Source organism: Oreochromis niloticus, linkage group LG1, assembly GCF_001858045.2.
Source record: "Oreochromis niloticus isolate F11D_XX linkage group LG1, O_niloticus_UMD_NMBU, whole genome shotgun sequence".
Lineage (NCBI taxonomy): Eukaryota > Metazoa > Chordata > Actinopteri > Cichliformes > Cichlidae > Oreochromis > Oreochromis niloticus.
Window position 1 is genome coordinate 27,624,099 of NC_031965.2, and position 15,606 is coordinate 27,639,704.

The following is a 15,606-nucleotide window of genomic DNA, read 5'->3' on the forward strand; positions in this document are numbered from 1 at the left end:
TGCTGAAAATCGATCACCAGACAGCTGAGTTATCAGCAACTGGTCTGGGTAAAAAAGTAAGATGAGATGTTCATATGTGGTTCCTTTTTCCTTTTATTTATCGAGTACAGTAGGCTGCTGTGTAAAAGTCTTGAGCCACCCCTTATTTCTTTATAGTTTGTCAGACAATCATTTCTTAAAATAGTCTTTAGTAGTTCTTCTGGCTTTCAACGTTTCTGCTTTTTTTTTTTTTTTTTTAAACGTATTTTCAGTCTGGTCCTTGTATCACATGGATGTTTTCTTTGTTAAGCCACTTAACAATCACCTATGAATCATTCAAGAACAAAAAAAAGCAACCTAACCCAAGGTGATGAACCAGTGTGAAAGCAAGACAGATGAATCTGGTCCTTCAGTTCATCCACCTACTGTTCACTGAAGCTTCATCATCAAATGGTCTGAGTGGAGGGATGGGGAGCTTGCCTATAGTGTTAAATAAATAAAACAAATATCAAAACATTGATGTTTAAGCTCACTGGAACTGTACAAACTGTGTTTTTTACTTATATATTGAACTTCCACCTATGCTTATGAATAATGTTTCTGAACATTAATAAAATCACTTCACCAATTTACCATTAACTTAGCAAAATACAAAGAAAAGTTGTATAAAATAAAGTTGTATCTCAGAGTGATCGATGAAAAGAGTGAGGTGACGCAAAGCCATGGCTGAGCTTTTGGTTTTATTGACATACACTAGAGTCTACAGTATGATGCAAGGTATTATTCCCTTTGAATAATTTCAAAAAGCACTGCAGTCTTAAAAATTACAAAAATTGAAACATACAAAATATACAAGAAATGACAATACAAGGCTTGGTAAACATAAGCTAAACCTGTATTTCCCTTATTATTATTATTTTTTTTACAAAACAATCATATCATTCTATATTGTGTATGTATATATGTGTATATATATATATATATATATATATATATATACACACGTATATATGACATGACACTCATGTCCCCACCTTTTTTAGGAATGACATCCATTTCAAAGTATCAAAAATAGAGTTGTACAGTCTCTGTTGCTTTACTATTATGTAAAGTGGGAACATATTGTTCGGTCTTTGGTTATGACAGACGAGGGCAGCAGCCAGAGTTTACTGTCAATGCTGGTTTTGCTTCTTTTTAGTTTTTTTTTATTATATATTTTTTTAAAAATTTTATGGGTTTTTTTTGTTTATTTTGTTTTGTTTGTTTTATTTTGTGTTTTTTGTAGACTCGCGTCTTTCAAACTGCAGAACCAGCTTTATGCAAAAAAAAAAAAAAATCATCCTTTTCCTCCCACCCTACCCTTAAAGTCCACAACTCCGTCTAAAAAAAAAAAATCAAACAAAAATAATAGTAATAGTTACCGACTTATGTCTTACACATAGAAAAATAACAACAACCCAGAACAGCATACAGACACACTGAAAACTGGTTTTCAAACAAGAGTTAAGGCATTCTAATAGTTTACATAGTGACATGATACTCGCACTATCTGAAGGTTCAGGTTTTTTTTCTCTGTGAAGTTCATAAGCAACTTTACACCTATTTTATAATCTCGTTTCTCATATATAACATCATATCTCACATTTGCTGTTGTTACAATTTGCATAGCCTAAAATACATGTGTGTGCTTCTCTTGTTGAAAGTAGGACTCTTAAGATTCCTGTCTTCTGTACAGCATATTTGGTACAAACATCAAACACTCATCTGCACACTCACTCAGAACTGAACCTATTAAGATGCTTGCACCGCGTCCTCGGCAAGGCTGATTGGCTGATGGACGAATCCAGGATGCTAACGGAATCAATCAAGCATCTAAAACACATCTAGAGTCTACTCCTATAGGCATCAAGGTCTTTTTTTTGTCTTTTTTCTTATGTAAAGGCATTAGGCAGAGTCTGAATGCATAGCATAATCATTTTCACCTGGAAACTCACTTCAAACCATAATTAAAGAAAACACTCCTGAGCTCTCCTCACCCTTGTCAAGCTTAAGGCAGAAACCAGTGGAAATCTTCAAATCAAAATCAGTATCTGTCTGTTCACATCCACGTCATATCTGACTAAAAACCTGCCTGAAGACGCTCTTTCCTCAGGTTTGTTATTGCTGCCGTACAGGCACTGCATATCTGCGAGGAGAGAAAGAATGGGAACAAATAAATCCTGGAAACGATGGAGGAGGAGTCTTGGATTGTTATCAGCAAAGACTGATTGTTTTTAATGGAGGGATGTGGAATACCCCCGATACATCCGATTCCTGTTTTCTGGAGTCCAGGATTTCAGCTTTCATTGCTAAACAGGGTGCAATACATAAACATTTTTATGCATAAATACTTTCTCATAATTGCCGCCTCAGCTCTCATACCACTAGAAGTATGACTGCTGTTAGGAAACTGAAGGCACACAAAGGGCCCTGGGAGATTTGGGGAAATTTCAGAGGCAGAAAGCTCTGTGTCTGTGAACCAATGAAAAAACTTCTCTCCAACACCAAAATAATCTGCATCTTCATGCATCTTCCAACTCTCCCTCATCGGGATTCCTGAAATCACATCCGCGTAATCCGAGTCCCATATCTGTTTCTGAAACAGTTAAACTTAAAGCCTGCTGTGCAAAACAACAACAACAAAAAGCTTTCGCCACCACTGAAAGCTCCTAACTGGTAATAAGGCATTTGTTCAATGTGAAGAAGGCGAAGAAACAGAGGAGAAAGGAGAAGAAAAGATGGGGTATGGTGGTGGTGTATGGGAATTAATGTACAGATATCTACATGGCTGCAAGATTACAAAAAAATGTGGAATGTTGCAGATCCGAAAGAGACCAGTGCCACAAGAGCTCGTTCTACCTGCCAGGACCCCGCTCCTCTAAATCTGAATATTTTCATCATTTACAGGAGGGGAAAGAAGGGGAGTGGACATCATCATCACAGCAAATTTTACTCACTCAGCCTGACAGCAAAGCTTGGCTAGCAAAGCTTTTTCTGAAATAATTATGGGCGTTCTCATCATTATTAAGCCAATTTCACCTCTTAATTGTTCTGCCACACTTTTGCTGATGTTCAATTAAACCTGAATATTTTATAGCACCCTGGTGCTTAAGACAGTGTTGCCTGAGAAATTGGCAACACTGAGAGCACTGCCACAGCCTTCTGGCTCATTGTGATTGTGCACTACTGAGCATCTCTTATTCTCATAAGACAAGTCTTCATTCACGAAGGTCAATGCTGGTGAGAGGGCGACGACAGCGCATTAAGTTGTCTCTTGTAGATAAACTTACTTAAAAAAGGTGAGTGCTCCAGACTCACAGAGGTGAGAACTGATTGGTCAGGAAGACTGGGTGCTCTGAAGGGTCATACGCACACCTAACAAAGGGTCACATACAGCCCTGAACATTAAAGAGCTCAAGAAGAAGAAGGTTTTTGTAACGGTTTCTCATTGTTCTCTGACAGTTTTTACCCTGGTTCTAACTTGGCATGGCTACAACATCCTCCTGCTCACATTTTCTTTTTAATCTGTGTAGTTCAGCATCAAGTTCTCTACACAGGACAAACAGTTTTAAAAGAAATCAGAGGAGTGTCTTCTTCAGGCTGGTGAACTTGCAAATCCTTGTGGTTTGGAACAGACTCTCCCAACTGTATTCAGTCGCTGACAACAATCGTCTCTCTTCAACCCCCTTCTTCCATCAGGACCAGCACCCGAACCGGCACCTGGGTCCATACTGGAGGTGAGGAAGTGGCAGGATTTACGAGGTGCAGGGGATTGGCGCAAGGGCCGAGCTACGACTGGTTGGGGGACTGGGACATGTCTCTGTCGATGATCTCATTCACTGTGAAGGGAGACAAACAGAAATTTTTTTTTATAAATATTCAAAACTTTAAATATATTATTTTGTCAGAACATGTGCATTTCTTTCCAGCAGAGGTCAGTGTAGTTCCACCCTGAGTTCCTCATAGGACAAAAATAGCAAATTCAAACTGCTAAAAGCTTAAAATGGGGAAAAAAAATACTCTAAAAAACTGGCAAACCCAAAGGTCACAAAGTCATGGCTCTGACGTGAGATATAATCTCTCCTGACATAACAAATGAGAGAAACTATTCCATTCACTGAATGTGCCAATTCTAAACCGTGTTCGAGTCCAAGAAATGTTAGCAGTTAGCACAGCACATTGACTCCTATAAACACACACTCCTGTGCAGCTGGCCAACCAGCAGGGCCGTCCATTACTTCATTAGAGATTTAATGGTGGTTCAGTACATTTCCTCAGGCCCATTCATGGGGTGTGTAAGCATGGCAAAAAGGTTGTGTAAAACCAATCTATTGTTAAACACGTTGTTGAGCCCGGAGAGGCACTCAGGCACAGCGAGGTTAATTACTCAACACACTCAGTTAGAGCCTGATTTTAAATAAATAACAAGCAAGTCTTTCTCAGCCTGTTATCCAGCCAGCCTGAATGGTTGTTTTACATCTGCTGCCTCCATTCAGAACTCACACTGGGACCACAAGAAACACAGCAGGGAGCCAGTAAAAACTGCAGCCATGAAGTAAATCAGCTTTACTTTGACGTGGTGAGGAAGACATGAGGACAGAAAGAGTAAGAACACTTTCATTTATTTTAAATTTATGGAAAATGTGAGGTGAATGTTTCTTCTTTTTTTTTTTCCATTCTTACAACATGTATGAGTTCACCTTTTATCCTCTGACTTCTTCATGTGGTTTCCCTAAGTGTTTTAAATGACACAATGACAGGTCAAAAACACAGAGTGTAGAAGTCAGGCTCGGCAAACTGGTTTGGGTGGGTGTAGCAAAGACCTCTGGCCCAGTGTGACACCAGCACTCAAAGGCAGCTATGTCTGTGCATGCCCATCAAAATGCAGCTCTTCTCCACCCCACTCTGTCCACATGTGCAGCTATAGTGCAAAATCAAGCCCCCACTCCTGAGAAGTTTATAAGCAAATGCTTTACTGTAACTCAGTTAAAAAATGTGACAGGGAGCGACTTAGTCATCGATGAGCAAATGAACCAGCCAAGAGTGTTTCTTCAGAAAAAAGAAACCATATTCAAATTTAACAACACGCACACAAACACACATAAACGCTGTAAAGTAATACAAGTGGAGTAAGAAAGCAACACAACCTTAATAAATTCAGCAAAACAAAGAAGTCTTAACATTTATTTTGTTAACCTTTATTTCTGTTTCACAGCTTCACTGCCGCCTCCTCAAACTCAAGAGTACTTCAAGTTCATTTTTTCAAACTGAACACATGATTGTCTGTCACAGTCTCTGTCATGGGACCAGAAGCGCAATTTAGTGCCTTGGTGTACTTTATTTGTGTTTTCTGCTGTTCGCTTTTGTGTCTGGCCACCATCACTCACATCATCCTGTTAGCGTGGGAGGCTCTTCCTTTCCCATGTCAACCATGTTCACACACACACACGCGCGCACACTCTCACACTCACAGCAACACCACGCACTTATGAGACTACCGTGTGATTATCAAAGCAAACATTTACCTTTGAGCATACAGTCTAACTTTGACGTATAACATGCAAGTGGACTGGTTCATTGCTTTGTCACATAATTCCTCATGTGAAATAAAGCTCTGATGGAGGACCACAGATCTCCTTTAAAGGCCGTGACCTTTTGAAAGACAAGTGCTGCAGCTGGGCTCAAAATAAACTGCATCTTACAGCTGTTAAAGGACCGCCAGAGCAGCAGCTGTATTGATAAAATGACACAGCTATAGACTGAGTTTCTTTTATTTCTGTAACACCAGTTTAATGAAGTTCAACAAAGGTTTTACATTTGACTTCTTGCATTTTTAATCCAGATATCTTAATAGCACTTAACTACACTAAACGTAATTAAATTGCTATTAGTGTGTAAGAAAAATCATGACTGTGAGCACTGATGGATCAAATTAGAGGTACACATTACAGAGCTGCGCTTACAGGCCTGTCAGAAACCTGCACAGCTTAAGCGTTATGTGGTAAGCGCTGTTTATTCAAGGGAGTGAATCTGCCCTAATACCACAGGAATATGAGCAACATAGTGTGAAGTGCGACAGACCGACATTAAGTGGGCGTCTGCAAAAACTCATCACTTTCCGCTGTACTGATTAGATTGTTGCATAGGCAAACATTAATCTATCGACCGATAAATACGTAAGAAGAGACCCAAAAAAAAAAAAAGAAAAAAAAAAAAGGAATTAGCATAAAAAATTCACAAAACCCAGCTAAAGTTTAGACTTATTCCGCTCATTTCGATTCGATTTGTTTTCTCAAAAAAAACCAAAAACAAAATAACCCTCTAGTGAGGTTTCCCAAAATGAACTGTCAGAAATATTTTCATGAGGCTTCGGTCTCGATATTACATCAGCGCTCGATGTAAATTTGCACGATTTCGTGTGGGGCCGTCGGAAATAAGCAGAACTTATTTTGGAAGAGAATTTCCATCTCAAAAGAGACATACAACGGAAAGGAGTTTACTCCACCTCTGCCCATTTACGATTCTTTTCTGTTTCCCTTCTCATTCAATTCAACAAACTACTTGGAACAGCTTCAGTTTCATAACAAAAGTTATAACGTGTGGACTAAAAACTAGAACTAGCAGGTCAGTAAACCAAAACGCTTATCTCTAAGGAGAACAAGGCCAAAACCAGCAAGCAACAGTAAGCAACTGAGCAATCATTGCAGTCTGTAAAAATAAAACGTTTCCCTCATCACTGAGCAACAGATAATCTATGCTTCAATTTAACCTGGAGCTCCACACATCAATAACCAGAAGTGAAACAGAGGTTTGAGTCGCACATAAGCTATGACTGGTTTCATATGCCATAGTATTTTCTCAGGTTTACTGGTATTGTTCATGACGGTGCAACAGAAAACCAGTGATTCAGCGCTGCCTGTCGTAGTAACTGTGGCTCTGAATGTCTCAGCCGAAGGGAGATCCTCTGCAGATGACTGGGAGGGGGGCTCCCTAGTCAAAATATACATCTGCAGTCAGCCTACTACCACTACTACAGTTACTCCTGCTAGTAAAGGCTACAATCAGATCACTCCATCCTCTGGGAGCTAACAGATTTAAATCCTTTAACTGACTGAAAAGAACAAAACGAACCCTTTTCCACGAAGTGCTGCCTCCTCTCTTAGTCATTGATTGCGTGGCATGATTAAAGATGTTAATTTAGAGGGAAGACGATTGTTCCAGTCGCCATGTATGCAGATGTTTTTTTTCATCCAATCTTTAGCAATACACTGTTGTGTAGTTTCCAGCACAATTAAGAAAGAAGTTTGCCTTTTAATGCAGGAGAAAGACAAAACTCTTTGAGATGAGCACCACTACTGGCTGCCCGTAGACTCGGTAAGAGTCACAACGAGCAAGAAGGTCCAGAATATTATAGATAATACCTCAAACCCAGGGGAAAAAAAAAAAAGTGTGGGTACAAAATGTCAGGCAGAATTTAAATCTTAGAAATAAACTGCTAAGTGAGAAATGAATTTGTTGTCAAATCTGCATATTGTGATTGAAGTGGTATCAGGGGCTCTGTTAAATTTCCCTGAAAGGAGGTTTCACATCTAGCAGGAGACCACTGTGACTGGGTTAGCTCACGTTTCTAAAGTGCATGTTAAAAGAGGCATATTGAAAAGATTTCCAAAATGCAAAACAGAAGTGAAACAGGCAGATGGTCATTCAGTACGATAAACATGTCTTCTGTCGAAATGGAAAGTGGGTAATTATCAAAACTCTTATGACACACTGAAAAAAGTTCCCTGACCCAGGCATTAAAAACATTACCCCGGCAGTGCGGCTTAAGCAAATAGCTCAAAGTTTGAGTGATTCTTCGGTCCAGCAAATGAAGACAACATGCCACAATGGAAACACTGGCGCAAAGGGAACAGAGGGAAGGAAGACTCGGTTTGCTTGCAACAGGGAATATCAAAGCACACAGTTTCCACTTGCAGGGCCCTGTAATGACATGCACACATCCTCACAAAGCCTCGTCTATGAGAGCAAACTTTAAGTAAAAGAGCCACTGACTGATCACACACATTGGAAATAGACGGTCAGTTGATAGAACTGGTATTGAAATCTTCCAGGCTTGCTCCGGAAAAGTCTTTCCCCCTCCTTTTCTTTCCATTTACCCTTCATCTCAGCTGCTTCTCTGTGATCCCTTTATGCTTCATTTTAATTTTACTTCTGGAGTGAGTGAGTGGGTGGGTGAGGGCACAGAGCATACCGGAGAAGCTCTTTACAAAGTCTCAGTTTCTCAAAGTCACTCATCTCTGTGAATCATCTGTGGATTTCCCATTTGATCTAACGGTAAGTGATTCGCAAGACTCTCGCCTTTCAACGAGGACACAGAATTGTGGTTCCACTAAGCCGATGACCGGAAGACAGAGTTTTAAAACAGAAACCACTGGAGTTTGAATGGCCACTTGGGGGCATCTCCAAAGCCCACACCACTAATAAAATGTATATACTATTGTTTTTTTTGTTTTGTTTTCTTCATTTAAACTGTCATTTTCTAACAAGCTGCAAGCTGAACTAAAACAACAGATTTAGAGCTTTTTCCCCACTTCAATTTTCAAAAAAGTAACATCTTCAAATATTTTCATTAGTAAGTCTAACATCCAAAGATATTTCAGGAGCAAAGCAGGAAATCTTTTAGATTTAGAGGCATTAGAACAAACAGAAGAAAATTATTTTTCCTGTAATATTTTTGGCTACCAAGCAGGAATGCAGCGGCAATGTAGCATCAACAGGCTAAAGTGACTCACCGAAAGCTCACGGGCACAAACACACACAAAAGCTTGCAAACACACATTTCCACAGCTTTACAAGGGGAGCGAAATCTGCTTCACTACAATCTGTCAAGTCCTTACTTGTGCACCATGAAAATGTGGTGACTAGTATTAATTTTCCAGTTGAGCACCAATGCTCCATACCTGGCTTAAGAGCACAAAAAACAGACTGTCAACAAAGCAACAGAGACAAAACTCTGAAAAACCTTAACCACAAAAGCAGCAGTGCTACTTTCCAAAATAATATCATGTGCATATTTAAAAATAAAATATTTTAAAAAATGAACGAGCTAAACTACTTTTATTACCACAGAGGGATTTCTAGGCTTTCCCTTCTAACGAAAAATGCAGCAACTGGCACCGTCTCCATACCAGGTTGCCTCTGCCAAGACCTCTGCATTAAACTCTTTAAGACCCTAATTGTGTGGAAAGATGACACAGAAAGTCCTTTTCCACTTGTTTGAGGGGAAAAGACCAGCAAATGTTTGCCATTGTTTTTAAAGAGCAGCAGTGGCATTTAATGGAAATCTATTTTCCTTCCACTGCTGTTTTTTTATGCCAGCAAATCAGGAGTTTGGGGTTATTTGTGTTATTCTTCTGCCTAATGGCAACATGAAGTCTCTAACTCAGAATGTGTTACAGATTTCATGCTGTCACACAAAACAACTGATTTATTTCTGTTTTTTCATGAAAAAAAATAATTTTCTGTAAATGACTTTAATCTGATGGTGACTCTACAAATGAACTTTTCATTCCTTTTTAAAGGAAAAATATCAACGAATTACAGTTTAGAAAAGGATCCAAAGACAAAAAGGTATTTGAAAATCTAATTTTATGTTTAATTTAATTTAAGAGAAAGCTGTAGCTGCATTTCTCAAAGGTAAATCCAATATTTACTGGCTTTCCCCCCCTTGGAGGGCCAACTGCTGAGAAAAGGTCTTTTTGGATTACTTGGTGAGTGGCCAGTTCACCACTTTTTTTTTTTATTACGAACTTTCCAGTTCTCAGCTCTTTTGCAGCATTCAGGGTGCACACATCATGTGAAGGATGCACATCATGAAATGACTTTAAATAAACAAATGACGGTTTATCATTTAAAGATAAGCAAAATGGGAAGTTGTTGGTTTCGGTGGCATTATAACGTGCCTCTCATTACCTGGTACATACCAAATTATTTCTGTCTGCTAATGTGAAACTACAACAGCTGGTGAATTCACAAATACTGGAAACGGGAAAAAATTGTCTCATTTTCTGTGAAAGTAATCCATCTGCTAGCACCTTCACACACGACTTAACAACACATTATCTTTCTGTTAAAGAAACAAGTATCACTTTCATTTGGGCTTAAGTGTAGACTTCATGAAGTGGCCCAGTAAATTAACTCTGTAAACTCTTACGCATGTGTGAAGCAGCACTACTGAGCTGGTGAGTGGATTCTGTCAGATAATGGTATAGACAGTCTAGCTGCTTCATAACCCAACTCTATTATTAAAGCTAAGCTAAGCCAAACCAGTGCTGCGTTCACCATCATACTGAACATAGAAGAGATTAGTGGTGATCTTTAGATAACGAGCAAGCACATTTTTTAGTGCAAAAATGTTGCTTAGGGAATAAATCTGTGTGGAGCTATTCGTGCATAATGAGCAACAAAGATGGAGCAAAAAAAAAAAAAAATTCTCCCAACATGTGAAGACTTTTCTTCCACCACAAAATGCTTTTTGTGCTTTTAGCAACAGCTGGTGAAACTTTTTCATTTGTATGCAGTCTATTTCCTTGTAAACACAGAAAAACAGGACAATAAAAACATATATTTAAAGATGTGTTCATGGACACTGCCTGGCATATTTGATGACATCCACAGGATGATACGTGTCGCTCAATGTGCATGTTTCTGTGTCATTACTGTGCCGGTGTCTCTGCCTCGAGGAGTGCAGGCAGCAGGGCTCTGCCTATTATTAACCCTCAAAGCCATAGCTCACAGTTTGGGGCAGCTATGAAATTGGGCAGGGCAGCGCTGACAAAAGACCGGCTTTTGTTGTGGACACACGCTGCGCGCAGTGCCGACACTACAGCAACTGCTCACATGCAAACAAAGCCAATAACACACATGCTATTCTTTCCCAGCTGTGCTCTGCAAACATAAAGACAGTCACGTGCAGATTAATTAGTTAAGTGCACAGGTTGGCAGCAAAACAGCTTCAGACTCTGTCACCATGACCACTATGCATTCTTTAAGCCGCTACCATGCTCATATAGTCACCAAACAGACGTGAATATATAGATGCTTGGAAAACCTGCCTGACAAGCTCACGGATTATAAACCTATTAATCACGTATACGGCACCTAAACGGAAACTATAATTCATTTTCTGGTTAAAGTTCTGATAAACCTCGCTCTATACACCAAATGTGACAAATATTTGTTACAAAAACCGGTGTCTTTGATCATTTTCCATTGAGGCACCACCCAATTATATTCTGTCCTGTTTTCAGACATCAAAGCAGTAAAAAAGCTCCATATTTTAGCAACACTCTGTTAAATCTCTTGTTGCTTTTACATTGAGAAGATACTTCTTTGCTTTTGTGGCTTATGGTCTTTCACTGCAAAGCCTAATAAAAATAAAGCATGGCTGCCCATGTATCACAAAGAAGAAATTATGTATCCATGTTATTTTTATATACATCTTAAGTGCTGTTTCTCCAAAAATACACTTCTGTGTTTAGACAGGAATGAAAATTTGAAATGTACATTACACATTGTACATAAGCATTAAATTATTCAGTTTACATGTCAATTTAATTTCAGATTCCAAGAACATTTCAGATTGAACGTCTCAGTTGAGTGACCCTGCAGTGGGTTTGGATTCAGGACTTGTCTGTCCATCTGTCTGTCAGTCTGTCTTCTCACCTCCTGTGTCTCCTGCTCTGTACGGGCAGGCGCATATACACACACACACACACACACACACACACACACACACACCTCCACAATATCAAAAAGATGCACACAAACACAATACACACAATCTCTCCCTAACACACGCACCAAGACACACATCTCGCGCATGCTATGGTGTGCGTCACAAGTGCCATCTGCTTGCTAATCAGAGCAGTTTTCTACACATTTGTATTCCCTCTTCTATCGCTGACTTAGGTCTATGGTAGTACAGCAAAAGTTGAGCTTAAGTGTGATGGACATCCATGCAAAAATAGTGAGTCTATATGAAACCAGTCAGAGAACAAACTCTTCTAAACACAACACGCATTTTATCAGAAAACGAATGATAATTATGTGCAATCGTTCAAAAATAATAATTTTAGATTATTTTTTTCAAATTATGAAATCAGAATGCAGGTTTATCGTCACGCTTCATGAATTCATGAACCCTTATGGTAAAATTTGCTGTCTGCCAAACTGGGGTGTATGTGGTCTACTTAAGAGAGAGTGCTGCGACCTCCTAAAACTCAGAGCTGGGTAAAAACTCCACATTTCTACTTCAAAACATGGCCTACAGAGCTGGGCTGGCACAGAAAGCTATTTTTAGCCACAGGCTCAAAGGGAGAGCTTACATTCCCGTCTGAACTGTGTCACTCACAAACTTTTTTCACACTTTTTTTTAAATAAGAGATTGAGTACAGGCAGCTACTTTCAAAGTGACTGTGTCTCCGTGTTTGACAGGGGCAGAGGCTGAATAAAACTGCGCTAAAGTTTCATGTAGAAAAAAAATGCGGCTAAACAGATTTCATGTGTGCATATGAATGAGGCTGTGAAAAGGGAATAGCTATATGTAAGTTTTATGCACTATTGAACCCCAGCAGCTGTTCACACGACTTACTGAGAGCAGTGCTGTGTTAATGAGACTGACCCTTTCTAGAACGCAGTATCACACTTCCCTTACATAGCCTTGCCAGGCTACTTATTAACCCTAAATCTTCAGAACTCTCATTTGAATATGTCAGTAGTGGTAACACAACCTACAGATAAGGAGGTAGGTGACTTAGAACGGTGTGGATTAACATATTTTAGGACGAGAAGTTCATGGATGAGAGAAAAAAAAAAGGTGCTAAATGCATGTGCTGACTTCATGGTCAATAGTTAAGTCAACAAGTTCTTCTGAGCATGCTAATTAGAGTTGTTAGCGCAGGTACACACACACTCACGTACACACAAGCACACACAGGATGTAATTACTGCAGCAGCACACAAACGTAGTCGTCGTGTTCCAGCCACAGTCTTTGCAAGTAGCACAAAATGATGCAATCCTCTCCCTGCCTTCAGCTCCAAGAAGCCAAAACATTCAAAATGTAATTAATCTCCAAACTGCTGCCACAGATACAGAAGCTCTGTAGTCCACAATTAGACCCTTTAATACGATACTACAGCTATCAGTCTTATTGTGTCTATGTTACCCAATACGAAGTCACAAGACCCCTCAGTAATGAACCTGTGTACACAACTGTGCACTGCAGTGACAGATGAAACACTATCACTGTTATCAGGCATCAAGGTTTCAGCCTCTTGAAAATACAACAACTGGTGCTGTGTATTGTTTTACATCATCAGGTACAAATTTATCTTGTGCGTCACATATTGTAGGGTAAATTTAATCCCTGAGCGGTCCCTTGTTTCAGACTGAAAATGAGATTGATCACAGATGGTTGTGCTCTAAATATCTTGTGTAAAAGGATAGGAAAATGTGATAATGAGAGTTGAAGGCTGGACTGACAGAAAACTGAAGAGTGAGAATCAAAGACGCATAGTTACACACAGAACAAAATAGGGTTGCAGAGAGAAAGAAGCATGGTAAAAATAAAAAATAAAAATAAAAGGTTGATGGAATAATAGTGTAACAATAGTAATCTCTATTTCAGATTGCTTTGTCTGTTTTGTGTTACTTCTGAAAGACAGTCAAATTTGAATGAGTTCAGCTCTTCCTTTTTATGTAATGACAGTTAAAATAGTGAAGGCAGCTAGTTGTAAACATTGAACTTTCTCCCAAAGGTTACAAGTGTTTCGCTGTTTATTAAAATATAAGGTAGCTACTGAGCCTAGACAATATAAACTAAACCCACAGGAAATGTTTTGAGAATATAAGGTCATATATCTCACCATCATCCAGTGTGATGTCCTGTAAGCCAATGGAGCGGAAGGTGGGCTCCCTGTCCTCTGGCTCCTGTTTAATGTTCAGCCTCTCCCCATCTGATTGGAAGGGCCCCTGAGGGCTTAGAGGATGAACCAGAGGGCCCACTCCTGCCGGAGAAAGGCTAGTCATGACTGGGCTTGTAGCCTGGGGAGAAAGTTGTCCTGAATGTTGCTGTTGGAGGGGCCCCAGAGGACTGCCGCATGAGGTGGGTGAAGATGAGGTGGGAGACTGGTACGGCAATGAGTGGAGCTGAGGAGAAGAAGGCCCAGAATGGGGAGAGGGGACCATCCTTGGAGGAGGGGCGCTGGACGTTGTGGGACAGGATGCTGATCTTTGACTAACTGGGTGGTAGCCCATGGCTCTTTGCAATGGTGTGGTGTGCTGCCCTGTTAGGGGGTGTCCACCTGGAGAGGGCACCTGGGTGGGAGAGCAGTGATAGCTTCCCAGCGTTTGGAGATGTGAGCATGAGGGAGTAAAGAGGGGTTGCTGGCTCTGTGGGGAACCCTCAATGGGGTTGGTTGTTGAAGAGGACGGAGCGGTTGGTGAGGAACAAGGGGAGGAGGGGTACACCATTCCCATGCCCATTGGGTGTGATGTTGCACTGGGACTCTGCTGAAATGGCATCCTCTCATAGCCCTGAGGAGAAAGGCTGGGCTGGCCATTGAAGGGCAGGCTGTGACCATGACTGTGCTGCATGGGCTGGTAGGAGGAATGAGGAGGAACAGAAAGCGGAGGGGGAGCAGAGTTCGGGTGGTACGTCATTTGGCAGTCTGCAGGGGGGTGATGCAAAATGTGACCCTGGAGCTGAGGCAGGTGCTGGAAAGATGGGGAGCCCAGGGAGGGGCAGGGGGTCTGCACGGGTAGCAGGCCAGGTCCGGAGCCCGTGGCCAGGCCATGAGGGGAGCTGGACAGAAGGTTATCCGATGGGTGGCCCAGCTCAGGAGAAGGCAGCTGGGTGCGCACCAGACTGCCAGCATGTGCCATGGGCATGGAAATAGGAGGTACCGCAGGAAGGTCCAGCTCGTCTCTGTGCTCCTGTTTAACCATAACTAAAGGGACAGAGGTACACACAGACAGGAGGAAGGGAAATGAGAAAATTCACACTGTCAGTTATGACTACCAACCAAATTCAGCAAGAAAATAGATAAAAGCAAGACATACATTTATCAAGCCGTAGTGTTATCAACAATATCGCTGCTATTTATGCTTCAGGTATAGTAGTCCAAAGACCTAAATCAGCTACAAAAGTGAGTTGCAATTTTAAGTTTTTCCATATTTTCAGGTCCCACTAGTTTCCTCTGAATTGTGGTTTAAGGCTGAAAGTAGACCAAAAGACCCTTGAAGCAGTAAACAGAATTTCTGAAAAGTATGTATTTTGAATTTGATCTCCTTTTAGAGAATAAAAAAAAAGCCTCCCATATTTTTTATACTAAATGGGGCCATTTCCTTTTACTGTGACAGCTTAGAGCACTGCTATGCCAATCAGTAACCTATTTCCCAATCTGGTGCCTTGTGACAGTGAGTTTTATTTTTATCCAGCTCTGAATCAGAGAGAGAGCATATGTTGTCAGTCTGGCTGCCATCATGTGAAGTGTTGTGTGGGAAGAGGAGCTGAATGCCCCCCAGCC

The 15,606-nt window shown here is 40.6% G+C and overlaps 1 protein-coding gene across 1 annotated transcript in view; it reads right to left on the bottom strand.

Moving 5' to 3' along the window:
- Window positions 1-700: 700 nt before the first annotated feature.
- The window catches only part of nfatc3a (nuclear factor of activated T cells 3a), a 58,947-nt gene continuing 44,041 nt past the window's right edge, over window positions 701-15,606 (bottom strand). The window contains exons 9-10 of the mRNA XM_003437617.4: window positions 13,945-15,027; window positions 701-3,857 (exon numbers count right to left, since the gene is read on the bottom strand). Coding sequence (XP_003437665.1) covers window positions 3,808-3,857; window positions 13,945-15,027 — 1,133 coding nt within the window. The 3' untranslated portion in view covers window positions 701-3,807. The remainder of the gene's footprint in view (window positions 3,858-13,944; window positions 15,028-15,606) is intronic.